The sequence below is a fragment of the Hirundo rustica genome, chromosome 25 (assembly GCF_015227805.2).
Source record: "Hirundo rustica isolate bHirRus1 chromosome 25, bHirRus1.pri.v3, whole genome shotgun sequence".
Classification (NCBI taxonomy): domain Eukaryota; kingdom Metazoa; phylum Chordata; class Aves; order Passeriformes; family Hirundinidae; genus Hirundo; species Hirundo rustica.
In genome coordinates this window covers 1,653,313-1,668,463 of record NC_053474.1, presented here as the reverse complement: position 1 = coordinate 1,668,463, position 15,151 = coordinate 1,653,313, and the positions used below count along the sequence as shown (strand labels likewise).

The 15,151-nt window shown below is 56.8% G+C and overlaps 1 protein-coding gene across 1 annotated transcript in view; it reads right to left on the bottom strand.

The window, feature by feature from the left end:
• GRIK3 (glutamate ionotropic receptor kainate type subunit 3) overlaps nt 1-8,282 on the bottom strand; it is a 105,535-nt gene extending 97,253 nt beyond the window's left edge. Inside the window, exon 1 of the mRNA XM_040086073.2 lies at nt 8,086-8,282. Coding sequence (XP_039942007.1) covers nt 8,086-8,200 — 115 coding nt within the window. The 5' untranslated portion in view covers nt 8,201-8,282. The remainder of the gene's footprint in view (nt 1-8,085) is intronic.
• Nucleotides 8,283-15,151: the final 6,869 nt, after the last annotated feature.

Sequence of the window (15,151 nt, the reverse complement as noted above, 5' to 3'; positions counted from 1 at the left end):
CCCTGCCATGGCAGGAGGGGTGGAATGAGATGAGCTTTGATGTCCCCTCCAACCCAAACCCTTCTGGCATTCTATGACATCCAGCCTTGCATCCTCCGCTGAGCAGGTGCCGCGGTTGTTCCATGCAGAACAAAATCCGCGCTGTTCCCAACACAAAACTCCCGCTGCAGCCAGGAAAAAGCCCCCCCAGCCCAGGTGCCCAGGCGTCTCACAGGGGGTGGAATTTCAAATCACTGCGGTGACTTCCCTCGGAGCGCTCTGAATTCACTGCAAAACTAACCAAGGAGTCTAACACTTCAATAGACAGCCATAACTCAGCTAAATTTGTGGGTTATACCAGATTCTATTTACTGCTTCATCCTGGGAGAAGAGTGCGAGCTGACAGCCGTCTATTCATTAGAGTGGGGGGAAGCCGCCCACGGCGACGCTGGTTCTCTCCCCGTACACTTCCACGTCTCTAATCGAGTTTGGATTCTGCAGTACCAGCTCTGTTATTTTAGGAATGACGTGCGTTCCTGCTCTCCTGGGAGCTGCTGAGTTCAGGGATGCGGTCTGTTCACCTCCAGGTCTGGACAAAGGACAGGCGTAGCCATCGGGTGTCATTGCCAGGTGAGGGGTGCTCGTGGCTGCTGTCAGAGCAGCCAGTGGCCTCATCCCAGTCCTCACTGGAGGGAGGAATCACAATTTCCACCCTGCAGGGGCACCACTGATGCCCCTGAGGCTGCTGCTAGCAGGATGAAATTGGAACCTGTCTCAAAAGCCTGTGTAACGCTGAGTGCTCCAGTCCCAGGGGAGCTGAGAGGGCTCCCCAGTGCCCAGTTTCCAGAGAGATGAGCAAAGTGCAAGGCCCAAATTCAAGAATTTATCTGAACGCTTACGTAATTTGAAGTCTTTGTTTTGTTCCTTCGGCTTCTCTGTCTGCTTAAAAACTTCTCCAAACGTACCCACATGATCCGTGCCTTTGGAATCCCAGTCCTTCCTGCTGCTCTCCAGGTCACCCTGCTGCGCTGAACGTCCCAGGCACAAAAGTCCCAGGCACAAGCAGCTGATACAGAATGTGCCAGTTGTTCCCTTTACTACTTCCCAATTCTGATTTTTATTCTCTGAATCTGACCCCACACAGAGGGGTGCCGCTTCTTGGCTGGGACACAGAAAAAAAAAACCCAGAAAACCCCAAAACAAAAAAAACCCTGAGGTCTAACGAGGCCCCTGGACTAAAAAGTATGAAATAATACAGACGCTGTGTGGTGGCCAAGGCTGGTGTCTGCTTCCCTCTCTTCCTGCAGAGCTGAGCGGTGTGGGGGATGCTCAGAGCAGCCCTGGGGTTGCCTCTGACGCAGGGGTACCCCACGCTCTCCTCAGCCGCTTGCAGCGGAACCACCACGCTTTCCTGCCGAGCCTCCCTGCCAGAAATAGCCGAGCAGCCGCAGCCGCCTTTGTGCTCTCACGCCCAGCGTCTCGCTGCGGATCTAAAGCGCGAGGAGCCAGGTAACACCCGAGCAGTGAAGCTGCGGGTGCCCCGGGGGCAGCGCAGCCGGGGGCTGAGAGGAGGCGGCAGGGGTTAACAAAGGCAACCGCAAGGAAAAGCTGGTGCAGGAGCAAAGACAAAGCCACGAGCTGAGCCCTCCACCTGCTTGGAGAGCTCTCGCTTGTGCTAAGGGCAGGCATCATTTTCAGTCTTCACCACGAGTGGTAAATAGCGGCACACCAGCCCTGTTCTCACTGTTAATAATAACACGAATCAATGCATCGATGCAGGAGCCCCCAGCCCGTTTGAATCCCCCCTGCATCGGCCCATGCTGCGACGATCCCCGCCCGGCAAACCAAGCTGGATTCTCTGAGGGGCACCGTCCACATCCATCCCCTCCGGGAGCGGTTCTTACCCTCTCGTTCAGCCCCCAGCTCCCTCAACATTCGCCTCTCTCCCCCCTGGCCCGCGGTTCTGCGCTTTCAGCTCGCTGTCTGCCTTTCCCAGACTCTGCTGTGCCGAGGGAAAAGCCCGGACAGCACCGCGCTGAAGCTGCAGCCAGGAGCAGGGGAAGGAGATGGAGAAACCGGCGGAGCCGCGCATCACACGGGATTTTGGACGCCGAACGCCGGCTGGGAGCGCCGGGCGGGTTTGACACCGCGTCTCCTCCACCAGAAGGGACCCGAGCACCGCAGCTGCGGATGCTCGGCGGCTCCGGGGCTCCGTGCCGGGGCTGCTCCGGCAGGAGGGTGCGGGACGCGGCGGGGCACTGCCCTCTGCCGATGCGGGGCTGGGCGCCAGCGGCGTGTCGCGACAGGCGGCGGAGCTGGATTGCCTTCAGGAGCGCTGATTGCCTGGAAGAGCTGCTCTGTGCCCAAGGAGAGCTCCATGTCCCGGGGGGAAGGGGAGCCGGCTTTGCCGGGGACAGAATGGTTTTGGGTTGGCTCGGTGCGTGGCTGAGCCCTGCGGGCTTCACAGGCACCTTTTCATGGCGCCGGCCTCTGCTGGGTTTCGTTAATAAAAACGGCAGAGATGGAGAGATCAAGTTCATAGAGGCAGATTTGAGCCTGCTGGTGATGAAACCAGACGTGACACTGCAGAGGGAGAGGCAGCTGCCATGACACAGATGCGTGTGTGTCAGTGTGTCCCCGGGTGTGTCAGTGTGTCCCCGGGTGTGTCAGTGTGTCCTGGAGTGTGTCTGTGTGTCCCCGGGTGTGTCAGTGTGTCCCTGGGTGTGTCTGTGTGTCCCAGGGTGTGGCTGTGTGTCCTGGAGTGTGTCTGTGTGTCCTGGAGTGTGTCACTGTGTCCCAGGGTGTGTCAGTGTGTCCCAGTGTCTGTCAGTGTGTCCTGGAGTGTGTCACTGTGTCCCAGTGTCTGTCACTGTGTCCCAGTGTGTCCCACTGTGTGTCACCATGTCCCGGTCTCAGGTTATGTGCATTCACCTCTCTCCGTGCACCAGAAGCCCACCAAGGCTCCTCTCCCCTCAGGCTGTTCCCAAACCCTGCTGCCTCCAGCCCCGAGGCTGCCCGAGTGCCCTGAGGCAGCAGCCCAGCACGGAGCTGTCTGCTCTGGTGTCTCTCCTGCCTCGTGATAAATGAGAGTCTATTCTTTTCTGCTGTGTGGTTTGATCTTAATTTCCTGTATGAAGTTCTCAAGAGAATGCCAAGATCAAATAATTAGACTATTTTGCGATAAAGAGTTAACATTGTTATTCAAATGTATTCAGAATTCATTTACCACCAAACAATTTACACTGCCGCCCTCCTATCCTGCTGAAATTACCAGAATGTGTTATCTGACACACAAAGCGTCTCGTGACCTGAAATAACTTCATCAACCATTAAATGCTTGAGCAGTGGGTGCACGGTCACAGAAATGCCCAAGGGAATGCAGGAGAAGCTACAAAGGCGAGAGCGGTGATTTAAAAACAGCCTGGTGCCATCCCCTGCCAAGGGACACTGGCCACTCTGGTCACCGGGCACCAGCTGAGCAGAAAACCCCTCGAGCTCGCCTTTCTGAGGACTCCCACCCCAACATTCACGTCCCCCGTGGCTGTGCAGCTCCCGGGCCTCGGGCGCTGCCTTTCCAGCCTGGAAAAGCCTGTTTCTGCCTTTGTTTTTAAAAATACAGCTTCATTTGCAGAGTGTGGGAAGGTGGTTTCAAAATAACATTCCTGACAGGCATAATAAGCCTAAGAAAAGACAATCACACAGAGCAGGGTAATTATCCACAGAAATTTGTTTTCTATGTATTTGTATAAAATAATCAATGATATTTTTTCTCACACGGACTCCAGTTTGATTGTATTTTCTGTGTTACTGGCAAATCATACAAACAATCAATGCCCTGACCCCTTCTCTACGCAAACACAGCTTAGGAAGACACCACAAGAAATAAAATCCGATAAATTCCCCATGCAGGGTTGTTTGTTTAAAAGCTTTGCTGGAGACTGATCCTGCTCGCAGCGACTTCAGAGACACAGGAGTGGGACTGTCAGACGTGCTCGAGGTGGGATTATTGCCACAAATATCAGCAGGAACAGAACCTCAGTGAAAAACCTGGCACGAAAGTGAGGGCCCAGAGGCGGAGGTGATGCCTTTTGAAGTGTAGCAAGGAAAATGAACCCATTCCCTGGCCCGGCCCACTCCTCCTGCCCAGGGGCAGGGTGAGCACACAGCTGGGGCTGGGGTGACCCAGGGCAAGGTGGGCTGGGACCCCGGCCCACATCAGCTGCACTCGCGGCAGGAGTGGGGTGGGGTGGTTCTGTGTCACCTCCTCAGCATCACCTGAGTGCAAACCCACTCAGGAACCCCCAGATCCAGCCCCCGCTGCCTGCCCAGCGCCGGGGCTCCGCTCTCTTATGATTTACTGATCTCAACCCGTCGGCATCTGCCCCTCACTCGCGTCTCACTAAGGCATCACCCCTCCAAACGATCCCTGGGGGCGATTTCTGCTGCTGCAGGGGATGGGGCTGCTGGAGCCCCTGCGCTGCTCCACCTGCGCCACCCATTGCGCTCATCCCGCCCTGCTTTGTCAGGGACGGTGCCAATCAGCTCCACAAAATGGCATCGAGCTCTCTCTGCCGTGTCGAAGGGTGCTACTCCGGCTTTTTAATCCGAGTGAGAGGTTGGACAAACGGGATTTCCACGGCGCCGTAAGCGCCCCGCACCTCCCGGTGCTTTCAGCTCCGCTACGGCAGACGCTCGGCTGCGCTCGGTGCCAGGTGTGATCTCCCGGAGCTCCGCCGCACTCGGGGTAAACACGGGGCAGCTCCTCACTCTGCCACCCCTCTCTGTATTCCAGAGCCACTCGGAGCAGAGCTGAGCGCTTGGAGCAGCTCCGGGTGGTGTTTTCTGAGACCGCATTTTCAAACATTTAACAGATTGCGTAATAACCGAGCAGCTGTTGAATAAGCTTCAGATACAAACTGCTCCTCAAAAAAAAAAAAAACCCAATCCAGTAACAAGGCACAGATTTCTCTTTGTACAGGTGCATGTATAGATTATGTTTAGATGTGTAGATTAAATATTTATATTTTACTCTGGTGAGAGAAAGAGCGCTTTTGGCTTTTTCTTCCCTTTCTTAGATATCTGTCCCTTTATTTATTTTAATAGTCAGCTTCACAGGGGAAAAAAAAAAAGAGATTTTTGAGAAGTTACCTGCTTTCTCTTGGGTTTGATTTTCAGTGCTAAACCAATAGTTACTTAAGTGTTCTCCACTTCTTGGCATAACCTAACAATTAAAATAATTACTTGAAAGCCAGGGCGGCTTTGCACAAATTAATGCAGGGCAAGAAGCTGCAGTTTTCCAGTGGGCTGAAAAAGAGGTCACAAAATGATGCCAGCTTTAGCTGAGAGAGAAGGTAAACACAGATCTCCCTGCAGCCCCGATTAAAGCCTTTCCCTGATCTTTTAAGTTTCTTATTTTGCTGATCAAGGAGGTGGCTCGATGAGGGGCTGACTGTTGTGGGATTTCTCAGCAGGTGAAGCGAAACTGTTCCTGTGGAGGGCACGGCCGTGCTGGCAGTGGCACAGCTGTGCTCCTGCAGCAGGCAACCCTTCCTGCCTTCCTGCCTGCCTGCCTGCCTGCCTGCATCCCTGCTTCCATCCATCCCTGCCTCCATCCCTGCCTCCATCCATCCCTGCCTGCATCCCTGCCTCCATCCATCCCTGCCTCCATCCCTGCCTGCATCCCTGCCTCCATCCATCCCTGCCTCCATCCTTGCCTCCATCCCTGCCTCCACCCATCCCTGCCTCCATCCCTGCCTCCATCCATCCCTGCCTCCATCCCTGCCTCCATCCATCCCTGCCTGAATCCCTGCCTCCATCCATCCCTGCCTCCATCCCTGCCTCCATCCATCCCTGCCTGAATCCCTGCCTCCATCCATCCCTGCCTCCATCCCTGCCTCCATCCATCCCTGCCTGAATCCCTGCCTCCATCCTTGCTTCCATCCCTGCCTCCACCCATCCCTGCCTCCATCCCTGCCTCCATCCATCCCTGCCTCCATCCCTGCCTCCATCCATCCCTGCCTCCATCCATCCCTGCCTCCATCCCTGCCCTCCTGCCTGCCCGCTGAAGGGGAGCAGAGCTGCAGCAGACCCCGGCTCTTTCCTGGAGGGCTGGCAGCAGCCTCTGCCTTGAAATCTCCTCTGTCCTTTTGTGCAATCGCTTTGAGCCTAGAAAAATCCATTTTCAGGACAACTGAGGCGCTGAGGGTCGAGACTAAACATCTCCACGGACCCCCTAGGGATAGTCCTGAGCCTGAATATTCCCCCCATGAGCCAGGCCAGCATTCCCCGGAGTCCTGGCACCCGCCGGCCCCAGCGGCCTCAGCCCGTTCCCCCGCCAGCATCTGCCACAGCTGCAGCTGCCCCTCGCCCGCCTCCTCGGAGCCACAGCCTGGCAGCAGCCGGCTCTGGGCACGGAGAATCGGGCCCGCTGCTGCCAAGCCGAGAGCAGGAGGAGCTGCCAGGCCGGCAGCCCAGCTGCCACGGCCCCCCCGCACTCGGCTCCCGGTCCCAAAGGGGATCCGAGCCCTGGGAGCTGCCGGGGAGGGAAACTCCGCCACAGCGCTGCGGTGCTCTCCGTGGGGACAGGCTGGCGACAGACGGAGGGGGGTTCACACCTGCAGGACGCCTCCTCCGAGCTCCTGCAGTGGGACTGGCGAGCCCTGGCAGCGGCGAGGGAGCCTTCCCGAGAGTGGGTTTGTGCGGCACAAAACATTTCCAGCTGTTCCGGGCGGAGGCTGAGCATACCAAGCAGCTTGGCTCTGGTGAAAGTTCAGCAGCCGCCAGGGCCCCAGGCCCCGCAGGCAGATCCGTTAACCTTTTCCACCAATGTTTCTGGCGCTACAGTGTGCACGGGATAACATCTGCGTGGAGGATTCACGGGAGTCTGCGGGAGACCAGATGCTCTCTATGCAGGAATCAGTCACGGAGCCTCGTCCATCAGACGATCTGGGCCATGCAGCCACTCCAAGCCGTGCTGGAGGTGACAGCGTCTCACTTCAAAAAGCACCTGTCCCTCAGGACCAGCATTTTTCTCTTTCTGGCTTTCATACGGCTGCTGTGCGGTAGCACTGGCATAAGTAAGAACCATTTCTTTTCCAGCTAAAATTATTCACAAATATATTCATTTTTCGCTGGTTTCTCTGAGTTAAAATTCGAGCCCTTAAAAGGCAGGTAAACCCATCCTTATAATTTTTAGTGGGCAGACAGCAAATCCCTAGGAATGTGCACCAATGGCAAAGTGCATGGGATGTAACAGAAAGCAGCGCCGTTCCTTACATGACATGATTAAAACAAGTATCTCGTTTAATTAGAAAAAGAAAGATCGCAGACTCATTCCCAGGATGTTATCCGTGCAATTACTTTATGTAACATTATTAAAAATTAATTTTTCCCCAGAACCTCAGCAACTTAATGAAACACGCCTGGTCCTCAGCCGCAGCTGCAGCCCACTGGCACCCTCCAGGCAGCGGGGCTCGGTGCCGCGGGCCCCCCCGGGCTGTCTGTCCCTTGTGCCGGGCACATCCAGCCCTGGGTCAAAGCACCTCTGCACAGCTCCCTATTGCCGCAGGCTCCACACCGCTCCTCGCACCGGCTACCGCAGCCCTCCTCGCCACAAGCTCAGCATCCCCCCTCTCCGGGGGCTCGGCACCTCGAGTCTCTGTGAGCAAAAATCCTCCTTCTCCAGGGAACCCACGTCCCCCTTCTCTGGGTGCTCGGCATCCCCCGTCGCGGGGGGCTCAGCATCCTCCCTCTCCGGAGGCAAAGCATTCGTCCTCTCCGGGAGCAAAGCGTTCCCCTTGTGGAACCGGCACCCCGCTCTCCAGAGGGACAGCACTCTCCTGTCCTCTTCGCAAGGTGCCCAGCACCCCCATCGCGCCTCGCCCGGGGCTGCCGCTCTCAGCGACAGCGCTGCCCGCTCGTTCTGGGACACAGCACCCTCCGCCCCGGCACCAGGCAGCGCGTCCCCAGCCCGGCCAGGGCATCCTTCGCCCGGGGAAACCTCCGCCGCGCACCGGACAGCGCATCCCGCCGCCCCGGGTACCGCATCCCCGGGCAGCGCCTTCTCCGCCCCGGCCCCGAAGTTCTCGTGGCTCCGCCGGCCCTTACCGATCCGGATGACATGCGGCATCCCGTGCGAGCTCTGTCCCCAGAAGCCGCCGACCAGGAGCGCTGCCCAGTATTCCCAGAGGACGCGGCGAAGCGCCGGCCAGAGATGGGGCATCGTTGGGGAGGGCGCGGGCCGGAGCGGCCCTACGGCCCCAGGGGCAGCGGGGACTCGGGCGGATGCTGCCCGGGGCTCAGGCGGAGCTCGGAGCCGGGGCCGGGCGGCTCATGGCACATCTTAGAGCGGCCGCGCCGGCCCGTCCCGCGGCAGCCACAGCTCCGGCAGCTCCCTTCCGAGCCCAGCCGGGGCGTTCCGCTCCGCTCCGGGCCGAGCCGTGCGGTGCCGGTGCCGGTCGGGCGGCACCTGCGGAGCCGGGGCTGCCGGTGCGCCCCAGGAGCGGCTCTGTCCCCTCCTACCGCTGATGCGCGGCTCGCGCAAAGCCCCGGAGTGGAGCGTGCACACACCGACACGCTCACACCCTCCTGACACACACCCCCGACACACACCCCGACACACTGACACGCCGCGGACACCCCGGCACGCAGCCCGGCACGCACCCGCCCGCTCCCCCGGGGCGAGGCCAGCGCCGGCGGCGGCCGCGGGGGCCAAGGGGACCCTCGGTGGGCACCGCGGGCCGGGGGGCGATGGCGCGGGGGTCCCGGGGGCTCTCCTGTTCCCTCTGCCCCCGACGGATCCCTGTCCAGCAGATCGCGGGGTGCCGGGTGTTCCCCGAGCTCTCGGGGGTCCCTTATGGCCCCGGGGGTCCCGGTGTCGCCGCCGGTGTCGCCGGGAGAGGCCGGGCAGGGGTTTGGGGCCGGGGCCGCTGCAGCAGCCGGGAGTTTAATGACCTCGGTGACAGAGACAAAGGGCTGCCCGCGCCTCGGACCGGGAGCTGCTTTGTCAACGTGCTGGGCCAGGCTAGGGAGAATTTCTCCTTTTTTTTTTTTTTTCTTCTTCTCCTTTAAATAATTTGATCTATTCCATCATTTCCAACCGCTCCCATTTGCCAGCTGTCTGCTAACTCCAGCCTGGCAGCAGCTGAAGAGCAAATCTTTAATTTTCTTACAAACATACTATTACTCTGTACGGGCTCATCCTTTTCATTTCCCTCGCCCGCCGCTCTCCCCAGCAGCGAGCTCGGCGCGCTCCGCGCTGGGAGAAATGCAGAGAAACCCATCCCGGAGCAGGGCGGGGATGCCAGCCCGGGTGTGTGGAGCGGAGGAGGAACACCGCAGGCCATTGCTGACCTACAGCTCGCAGAGGAGTTGCTGGGTGTCTCCTCTGCCAGCAGGCAGCGAGAACGGGGAGAGGCGGACGCGGGGGGATCCCCGGCGCGCCCTTGCAGCGCTGTCCGGGCTCTGGCTGTTTGCACAGCAGCTGCAGCACCGGGGGATTGGCCAGGGGATGTGGCAGCCGTCATCGACCCGGGATCGTAAGGAAAAGCTGGAAAAGTCTCTGGCAGGTCTACACGCCCGGGGCAGGAGCAGCCCTGCGTGCCAGGGATGTCGCGGGGTCCCCGTGCCTCGCTGTGGCGATGGCAAGGAGCCCCTGAGCGTGGCCAGGGGTCCCAATCCTGGGACATCTCCCACCCACCTCAGCACGGAGCCAGAGAGGCAGAGGGGCTGCTCAGCCTCCTGCAAGCGCTGAGCGCAGCCCCGCTCTCAGGAACAGGGGTTTTGGTGCTGATTGTGGGCAGGGCCGAGGCTCCAGCTCCCGGCCAGAACCTTCCCGTCCGTGCCAGAGATGGTTACAGAAAAGAGTGGCTCCTGTCGGGGATATTTTTATCCCTCCTGACACAAAAATGGATAAGATTTAGCAAAAGGGCATGGGAGAAAATTTCTTTACGTACTGCTTAAGTGAAGGACAGCTTGTTTCTGTGAACTTGTTGTAAAATTAAATGTCTCAACCTGGTGACTCTTTGCAGATGGAGATAAAAAAGCCCCACAAAGCCATTGGGAGGGAGCAGGTAAAAAGGGCTTTTTCGGCTGTGGCTGTTCTCTGCTCTTTGCAGACTCCAGCACATGGAGAAGAGGTTTGATTTTGTGTAGTGTTTAAATTAAACTGTAGCTGGGAGGAAATACTCTGTTAGTTCGGGATGCTGCTTCCTGCCTTTCTGTCCGTACCAGGCACTGACAAAGCTCCAACCTCAGCTTCAGCCACTACATCCTACTGCAGGGCCAGCACAGATAGTTTATTTTGTATTAAATTATTTGATTTGTGACAGATGGGTGCATGGAGGTCACACAGTCCTCACCTCGTGCGTGTAGGTCAGAGAGGGCAGGACAGGAACAGTCCTGGAATTGCCACAGCAGTCGAGCTCGGGCACAGGCAGAGGAGCACTCCAGGGCTGCTCCTGTCCTGGCCGGGCTTTGCCTGGCTTCTCCTTCCCAAAGCAAGCTGAGGGCGTTCAGCAGAACAGCCCAGCATGGCTGTGTCTCCCTTCCTTTGTATTCCCAGATTCCCACGCTGTCCCCAGCCCATCCCTCACGTGTGACTGGGCAAAGCTACTCTCTCTGGGCAGCACCCTGGAGATCCCAGGGCTGCTCTGTGGCCGGATTACAGAGAGCATCCTTGAGCCTTCTCTTAGGTGTTGCACCATGGCTGCTTGGGGTTTTCTTTTGCCTCGTACAAAGGCTCAGCTTCACCTGATGCCCATGGAGGGGCTGCACGGGCCCAGAGCTGTGAGCAATGACCTTCAGCCACCAGGCCAGACTCCCACTGGAGCAGGAGCCAGGTGGTGATGGATAATTACAGCACAGACAGCACGGCTGGACACGAGAAGGAAGGTCCTGGAAGGTTGGTAGAGCTCCTCATGGGCCCAGAGCTCTGGCTCGGTGCTGCTGCACAGGTGAGTGCTGCCCAGCAGGATGCTGGGCCTTGGGAGTGGGATTTACACCGAGCTGAGTCAGGATTTTGGTCAGGAATCTTTGGCTGTGCCTCGAAGGATGATCAAAGGTAGCAGAAGGGCTTTGGCTAACTCGTTACAGCGATGCTAAAAATGCAAGGTATTTGCCCAGTTCATAAGTGCTGTGAAAATAGCTTTAATGTGGCAATTCATCATTTAAGAGTGTATCAATTAATGCAAACTCTGGTGTATTTATAACTGGTGAACGCAGTGTACCGGTGAGGAGCAGTCGATTCGTTATTTCGAGGTTGTTGTGAAGAGATTTGGATGTCGGTTTTTTTTCGTGCTGCTGTTTTTCCTATGAATATGTGTGATATTTAGAGCTCCAGGTATTACAGAGTTCAGATTTGAAACCCTGTGCATCTTATGGGGGTTTTAAATGCATAAAAAATTTCATTCCTCTCACCTACAAATAAAGCTGTAGGTTTGTGGGTGTCCTCAAGTCACTGATGTAAGACTTTTATTTTTGAAACTGGAAGGGAACAGCTTGCAAAAATGGAAAAAATAGTTGTTGAGATTATTAATATCCAGAGGGGAATGCTGATTGACGAAGGACATTTTCAAATCAGACTAATGCTTCAGAACAGCAGCAGAACTACGAACCTGGCAGAAAAACACATAAGCATTGAACTATGAGCAGAACAGGAAAACACACAAGCATTGCTGTAGCATTTTTCAATACTAAGGAAGGAAAAGAGGCTTCTCTTTATTTCTGTAGTGGTATCTAAGGCGGCTCGTTCGAATTAGCCCCATCCACACGTGTTTTGTTTAGATTTATATGCATCAGGTCTAATAGAACCGCAATCAATCTGAGTTATGAGGCTCAGAGCTCGCATTACCGAGATTCATGTGCTGAAGTCGGCTCTTGAAGCACCAGGGGGAATAAACCCGGGAAATGCAGATTTCTGGGGCTTGAGTGCCCTCTACTGAAACCGTCCCTCCTCCGGCCCTTCGCCGTGACACCCGCAGCTCGATTGATGCCTTGCTAAATTGAATTGAAGCCTGCGATTCGCACATCCGCGATGAAGGATCCCTCCATCCCTTCCTCCCCGGTCTCATCCCGCGCTCCAGCATCTCCGGTTCATCCTGGCTCCCGCAGCCGTGCCGCGGCAGGTTTCCCGGGTTAATCGGCGCTGTGAAGGAGGATTCCTGCGGCTGTCATCGTCCCGGAGCCGCGCTGGCACCGCGGGATGCGCTGGGCTGGGCACGGCGGGGCTGCAGGGAGGAGCCGGCTTTTCCCGAGGGATTTGTGTCTGCTCGGTGCCTCTTTCCCGGGAGCGGCACCAACTCGGGGCCAGCAGCCCCGGGGATGAGGGGCCGCTGCCACCCACGCTCCAGCAGCTCCTGCAAAAAGCAAACGCCAGCCGTCCGCGTTCGCCCCCGCAAGCTCACCGCAATTCGTGTTGCGTTTCTCCTTCGTTGTGGGGCGGAGGGAAAAGAGGAAAATTTTCCATTTCCGGCTCCGTGTTCCGTCCAAAAGGGAGAGGCAGCGGTGCCTCGCCCGCAGCACGGGCAGGGTTTGTGGGGTTGGGGTTGGGATGGAGGCAGAGAGGGAAGTGCTGCTCCTGTGTGACGGTGCTGGGCAGCTGATTCGAAAGCGGGGAGGGTTTCCCACTTAGATTTTTATGAAGTTTATCCTCTAATTAATTCCCGCTGTGGCGGTGTGGCTGCTCTGTCCGGGGCAGGGAAATGAGGGGTTTCTGCAATCCGTGAAATCCTCTCGGAAGAATTGTTGCTGCACTAGGCTGCATATATTTGTGTTGGAACATACTGTGGTATAATAGCTGGTTTGAAATGTATCCAGTTCTGCTGAATATATTATTGTGAGAGTCAGGAGAGCGCGCTGGGAGAAGGCGAGCTCCTGTCAAACCCAGAGCAGCGACGCCCCGCAGAACCTGGCAGAGTGGGGAGGGGGCCAGGAGCAAGCGCTGCGCTCCCCTCCTTGGCTGGGCTGGCTGCAGGGAGCTCAGACCAGAGCCCCGTGTGCCTGAGCAGATCAAAAAGCTGCTCTCTGGAGCAGCTGGCATCGCCCCCACCGTGCAAACCCCACCTTTGCATCCCATCATCAGCTGGCAGAGCCGGTGGGAGCAGGAACGAGATGGTCACGGCTGTCCCCAGGCTGGCAGGAGATGGGAACTGGCTCTTCCTTCCCTCCGGGGTGTTTGCAGCAGCAACTTCTTCCACCTCCCCTTTCCAGCCGAGCGGACGTGGGGCTGTGCTGGGAGTGCACGACCCTTCAGACAAGAAGGAAGAGGTTCACTAGAACTTTCCTAAGAGGAAGAAAGCCAGAGACGTTTACCTGAACTTTCTTGAGAGGAGGGAAGCCAGAGAGGTTTACCAGAACTTTCCTGAGAGGAAGGAAGCCAGAGAGGTTTACCAGAACTTTCCTGAGAGGAAGGAAGCCAGAGAGGTTTACCAGAACTTTCCTGCCTGGAGCTGGTGTAGCTAAAACTAATGGAACCTCTTTGAACGAGACGATAACGAAGGGTTAAATGAGGTAAATCTCATTATTTTTAATCAGTTGCGGGCAGTTCGCCCTGCAGGCTCACAGAGTGTCACACACCTGGCGCCCCCAGGGATGTCACACCTTGGAGGCGTGGCTGCTCCCACCTGGCAGGGCGCAGTGGGGACCCTCGGGTGGCATTTGGAGCTGGGAGTTTGTGGAGATGGTTCAGCCAGCCTGGCTCTGGCGCTGGGGCAGCTCCACCCGTGCCAGCTCTCACACGGACCCTGTGCAGCCAGACACTCACCGGGCACCCCTGGCACAGCCCCTTCCTTCAGGGGGATCTTGCTCTGAACCTGGAGACGTGCTCTGCAAGCCTGGAGCTCTTCCCAGCGGACAGAGCCACCCTGGGGAGGTGAACACGGGAGGATGTGGAGACCTGCCCGGCCTCTTTGGACGTGACGAGGCGGCTGCGAGCGGGGATGGAGCCGTGCTGGCACCTGCGAGGTGCCACGTCCCCCAGGGCTCACTGCACGGAGCCACGTGCACGGCCGCTGACTGTCAGCCTCGTGCGGCAGCAGCTGAATTTGTACAATTGCAGCGTGTCACACGGGCTGAAAAGGGCAACAGGGAGCAAATGGCTAAGTAAGAGCAGTCAAAATTATTGTCTTTATCACCCGCCGTGTTCGTATCTGACAGAAGAAGCTGTTTTGGCCAGTTGGTTCCATCAAGGTCTCCTGTTTCTGGGCTGCGAGATGATCTCTCTGAACTAGCTGAGTGAAAACACACATTTGTGTCAGACAGCCTTTGCATGCGTTTTTCGTCCTCTTTCTGCAGAGGTAGGAAAACATCTTTTTTCTCTTTTTTTTTTTTTTTTTTTCCCTTTAAAAATAATAAAAAAAAAAAAAGAAGAAAGAAAAAGCCCTCTATCTTTAGGATTGGTGGGAGAAGCCATTTGCAACTGATGGGTGTAAATTATGCCTGCTTAGTCAGACAAGAAAATTAGAGACTGCGGAATTAGCCTCTGCTCGCTATTATCTTTGCACGGAGCCAGTTTCCAAAGAAGCTTGGTCTGCTCCGTGGCCTCCTGCCCGGCTCTCACGTGACGTTTTTTGTGACCTGTCAGCCTCAGCGCGTGGCCCATTGTAGGGCTCCAGCCAGGGCAGCTCCTTTTCTCCTTTTCCTCCTGAACAAAGGTACCAACTGGCAGAGCAGAAGGTTGGGCACCTGCCAGCCCGGGAGTGCACGGGGCTCTTCGCTCCCCACGTGGTTAATTACCCATGCAAAGATCGGGAATGAGTTGTTAATACCCTTTTTTTTTTTTTTTTTCCCCCTTCTACACATGCAAAGGGCAAGAAAAGATCACGTTATTTCAGACGCCTCTTAAATTCCACTTCGGTGGAATGACGCTGGGAATTAATTTGGCCAGCTGCAGCCAGTGGTTCCGCCCGATCCCTGCGAATTCCGGCCCGTTTCCGATTCACAGCGGGTTTCTTGGTTGTTCCAGATCGCTCAGAGGAAGTTTAAACGCTGGGTGAGGAGCTGTGGGCTGATCCTACAGGATGTGAGGGGACAAGGGGACCCCTGCCCTGAGCAGGGAGTGGCGAGAACAGCGATCCCGAGGCAGTGGGTGCTGGCCACAGGAGATGCTGTGGAAGCCTGAGGAGGGTTAAATGTGTGGAGGCAAAACTTACGTGCCTGCAGGAGGAAAACGACCCGA